The following is a 5223-nucleotide window of genomic DNA, read 5'->3' as shown; positions in this document are numbered from 1 at the left end:
ACTGTTTGGTTAAGTGATGTTGGTGTTCCATTCACCAACTTTAATATAATGGTAATAATTTAAAAAAAAAAGATAAATGTAATTTTTCAATACTACGAGATACAACGTGTTAGAAATGATAGAAAAAAATAATCTGAAGAAATGTACTGTTCTTCCTTCATCAAGGTTTGATTCATCATTATCTGGGCCAGTCTCACCCCCCCCCCCCCTCCATGTTATCTTCCATCTTTACCTCCTTCTCTTCCTCCCTCTGTTCTTCCTCGTACTCCTCTTTTCACACTTCCTCCTTCCTTCTCAATTTGGTCCTTTGAATTCTGCTTTAAAAGCAGTTTTCAGATTTTCAAAGCGGCCACATTTTGATGCATCCCACTGGCTAACCACATTGTTGGAAGTCACTTTACATTTTACAGAAAAAGATACCATCACAATTTCCCTTGCTTTTGACTTAAGTTAGTTATGTATTATTATTATTATTATTATTATTATTATTATTATTATTATTATTATTATTATTATTATTATTATCATTATTATTATTATTGTTGTTATTATTATTATTATTATTATTATTATTATTATTATTATTATTTTATTGTTATCTGTCATGTTTTGGTTAGAATCAAAGCTAGTAAAGAACTGGCCCGGAAGTTTTATGCATCGGTTGCAGCCGCAAAAAAAATAAATGCAAAATATCACTGCGGCCACAAACTCTGCAATTTTTAAACAAAATTTTTGCAAATTTTCGAGATTTTGCAAAGAAAAAAAATAAGAATAAAGATTTTTTTTTTTTTAATTTGATAGTTCGTGTAGAACGTGAAAGATAATTAATCAAGAGTAATTTCTTATTTACTATCTCATTTTCTTCCTTTTTACTGGCACTGATATGACCTTACGTTTGTTGTAAGTGCCATGAAATCCTTAAAATCAAACAAATACCTTTATCTTTCGTTAACTAATTATGAATTTTTAGGAAAATTAATTGCAATTTTTTTTTGCAAATTTTGCTGTTTTTACCTTGCAAAATTTGGGATTTTTTTTTGCAAAAAAACACCTTGTCAGAAATACTAAGTATTAAGAACTGCTATTTTATAGTACTCCACTTTTTATACTGTATTTTTTTTTCTTTTTTTTTTTTTTCCTTCTTTTATTTTTCTCTTCATCATTGTTATTTATTATAATAGTATTTGATAATTGAACAATTTTTGCTTTATTATACTAATCATTTATTCAATTTTTAATGCTACAATCAAACTTCTAATTTTTTATTATAACAGGTTTAACCCCGTATGGTAACGGTTTCTACATTGTTTGTGTGTGGTGCTTTGTGACGTGGAAATGGGGATTCCTGCTTCTCATTTACTCAAGGTCGTTTCTTTATACTTATCAGATTAGGGACGACATTCTCAAAATTATTGAGGAAACGAAAGGTCGACATTCCCAAGAGCACACACAGTACAAAACATTTAGTGAAAATGACCCTTAATTATTTGTTGAAATATGATTTATTTATAAATTTGTTGTAAAAAAGTGATTTATGCTTTATTCAAGAGATTTACTTTTGAAAGAATTATATAGTAAATTGATTTATTGTAACCATATCAGCCTTTAAATTTTTTGATACAATGAAAAACAGTTAAACTTAACTTGACTAATACAATAGATAAATTCCTTTTATTCATTGCAAGGGGAAATTCATCTCTAAGAGTCTATATTTGAAAAGAAAAATTAGGAGATGACCCAAATGTAAGTCAAAGTGCAAGGTGGGCAAAAGGGGTTAACTTTCTTGCTTTGGGAAAGAATGAGATGCTGACAGCAAGTCCTCTGAATGTTATGTCTCCTGTCCATTATTGTTAACACTAAATTTCTGTGGATGTGGGCTCTTTACTTTCCTCGTGGGCGAGGCAGATTCTTATATCCTTTTTATATCTTAGTTCTCGTTCTTAAAAGCATCATGTTATGTGTCCCTTAATGAATTTCCTTAGTTATCCAAAACCTGATGAAAATGATTACAGGAGGTGTAATCACTCACTCACTCTGTTATCTCTTAATCTGATAAAAAGATAAGATTATCCTACAACAGTAACCATGATAAAGATTTTTGTATTCAGGTTACGTTTTTTTCATTGTTTAATTATTAATCAATATTTATGAATCAAGTTAAATATTAAATTGTTAATTATATTCTGCTGATCAAATGTCTGCATATTACTGAGTATGTGGCGTAAATTTCACACTGCTCGTTATACAGGCAAATATCAAATATAACAAACATATGAAATTGTTTTGGATAGTTATATTGCTCTTACTGGTGTGGCTTTAGAACTTGAAAACAGTGGAAATGTGAAACGAACAATGTTTGACATCACTTTTACTCAATCTTGCTCTGTTTTTGTTTTGTTTTTTTTAAAAAGAATTTGTAAGTAACAAAGTAACATCTGGAAATAATGTTGAATGAGGCATTTACGTTTTTAGTGACTGAACTATTAAATTTAAATGCTAAGACAATCACAGTTTTTAAAAAAAAAGTTATGCTCATATAAAGTTTGACAGTTTTTTTTTTTGTTCCATGATATATTGTGTAACATTTCACACATTAATTTTCACTTCGTGTTATTCTATTCTTTATCATACATAAAAATAAATTAAACATATATGATATTGTGTGTGTGTGTGTGTATATATATATATATATATATATATATATATATATATATATATATATATATATATATTATATATGTGTGTGTGTGTTTTGTTTATTTTCAACTTAGTTTGGAGACAAGGCAATGATATTCTTAGTGAAAATCTTTTTTCAGTCTCAGTTTTATGCTGTGTCTCAGATAACATTTCCTTGGCATGCACTCAGTTGACATTCCGTGATATTACTATCTATCATTTGATGTGTGATATTTATTGATTGCTTAGGGATATCTTTTCATCTTTGATAATGTTTGATTATTTTTTATGATGTTTTTATATGATTTATCAAATATTATATTATAACCCATCACCTCTAAATGTTGTCGTGTCGGAGTGATAAAATGCTCAAATTTATATATACTAAAGAATAGGTGACAGGGATTGAGTGTGTTTCATTGAGAACAATTGGGGTACCTTTGCTTATGTCAGGATGAAACATTTAGGTGATGCTCTTGGAATCTACATCTGTTCCCTATTTGAACTAATTTCCCTTTGTCTTACTTTTTCTTGGGTGCTTAGGTGGGGTTTCTGATCTCCCATAGTAGCCAGGGAGGCACCTATTGTGTCTTCTGTCCCCCTTTACCTGTTTTCCAACATACTCTTCTCTTGTCTTTTTTCTTGAAATGAGATTACTTGGTTTTGTCCTGGCTCTGGCCGGATACCCTAACTGGGAGAGAAACAGTCAAATGTATAGTTAGAGTTTTGGGAGATGACATGTTTTGTCTTGTAAATTATCTCTCTGGATATGCACTGTATTATTTTTTGTTTATGTTATATATGCTTTGTAAACATTTGAGTGTGTTCCTTTTAGTTGGGGCATGTCTTTGTGTCAGGATGAGACATTTACGTAATCTCAAACTATGTAAACTGATGGTGGTATGCTCTTGGAATCTACATCTGTTCCCTATTTGAACCAATTTTCCTTTGTCTTACTTTTTCTTAGGTGCTTTAATTGTAATTCTAGAACTTTTTACTATCCCATTTTCTTCCATTTTACTGGCCCTGTTATTGTTATGACTTAAATAGCATTGTAAAACTCTTAAAAGCAAACATAAAAAAAAAAACAATTTTCTCGGGTGCTTTAATTGTAATTCTTGATCTTTTTACTATCCCATTTTCTTCCCTTTTACTGGTGCTGATATAACCTTAATGTGTTGCAAGTGCCATAAAACCCTTAAAAACAATCAGATTTGCTTGGGGATCAGTCCAGTGCATCCTTTATAAGTGGTTGGATCGCTATTTAGCTCTACCTCATAATATTCTGTTTTCTTAATCAGCTGTCTTGTATTTACAATAATTATAATAATATTAATAATAATAATGTAATTTATTTATATAGCGCCTGTCCCATACAATATATCTCTAGGCTCACAATATACATGGCATGCAATATATTATCATTAAAAACATAAAAAATAAATAAGGATTTAAAAAATCATTTTATCATATTTTCAACAACATTTAAAAGATGAGAGTAGGAATTATTTTTAACAATGTAAATTAGGGTAAATATGTTATATGAGGTGACATGACAAAAATTATGTAATTAATTATGTGGTATTGCTTATCTATTCTTTTTCAACTTTAATTAATATTTTTGAAAATAAATATATGCTCAATTTGTTCTTTCTACATACAATCTAAATACAACAGAAAGATATGACTTTAATTTTCTTTTAAAAACTGCTTCAGAGTCAGTAAAGCTAGAGCACCGATTGAATGGCAGAGAATGTATGGGGTTCAGGGAAGTTTTGAAGTTCCTGATACTAAAGTTACCAATATTTAATGATATGCAGTAATTTTGTATTGCTAAAAGCCAGTCCACTTAATTTATGCGGAATTATGCCTATTTTATTTCAAATCAAAAATTTTTGATTAAGCCATATCCTATTATATAGTTTAAGGGTCAATATTTAAATGGTGTCGGTGAACAGAATGAATACTTTTGTCTTTCACATTTTATATCATACACTTGTTACCAATTGTCTCTAATTGCTATTATGTCAAGGAGAACCTGGGGCTTAAAATTGTATTTTATGCTTAACTTGGTATTGACTTTAGCTTGAATTAAAATGTCTTCATTGAGGACTAGAAGTTAAAGACAAACAAGGGACGAAACGTCGTTTGTCTTGTGCTGTCAACATTTGTAATAATAGTCTCATTTATCCTATCAACGGGCCCATTTGTCTTTTGTTCTCCCATAGTGGACAGGCAGGCACATACTGTGTCTTCTATCCCACAATTGTCCGTTTTCCAACTTTTTTTTTTTTTTTTTTGGTCTCTTCTTGGAATGGAATGACTTGGTTTTGCCCTGGCGGAATTCTCGTCTGGGAGGAAAACAATCAAATGTATAGTTAAAGTTTGGGGATTTTATTTTTTTTTCCTTGTAAATCTGGGTGGTGTTCCTGACCTCCCATAGTGGGCAGGAAGGCACTTACTATGTTTTATATCCCCCTATATCTGTTTTCCAACATGCTTTCTGTCTTAGTCTTGGGATGGGATTACTTGATTTTGTCTTGGCCC

The 5223-nt window shown here is 30.2% G+C and overlaps 1 protein-coding gene across 1 annotated transcript in view; it reads left to right on the top strand.

The window, feature by feature from the left end:
- The window catches only part of LOC144958403 (heme transporter hrg1-A-like), a gene marked incomplete in the record, with an annotated part of 6327 nt that extends 1486 nt beyond the window's left edge, over positions 1 to 4841 (top strand). The window contains 1 exon segment of the mRNA XM_078890407.1: positions 1275 to 4841. Coding sequence (XP_078746533.1) covers positions 1275 to 1483 — 209 coding nt within the window.
- Between the last annotated feature and the right edge of the window lie 382 nt (positions 4842 to 5223).

This window comes from Berghia stephanieae, chromosome 12 (genome assembly GCF_034508935.2).
Source record: "Berghia stephanieae isolate SIO BIC M18660-M18661 chromosome 12, UCSD_Bste_1.3, whole genome shotgun sequence".
NCBI lineage: Eukaryota > Metazoa > Mollusca > Gastropoda > Nudibranchia > Aeolidiidae > Berghia > Berghia stephanieae.
This window is presented reverse-complemented; position numbering and strand designations above follow the sequence as displayed.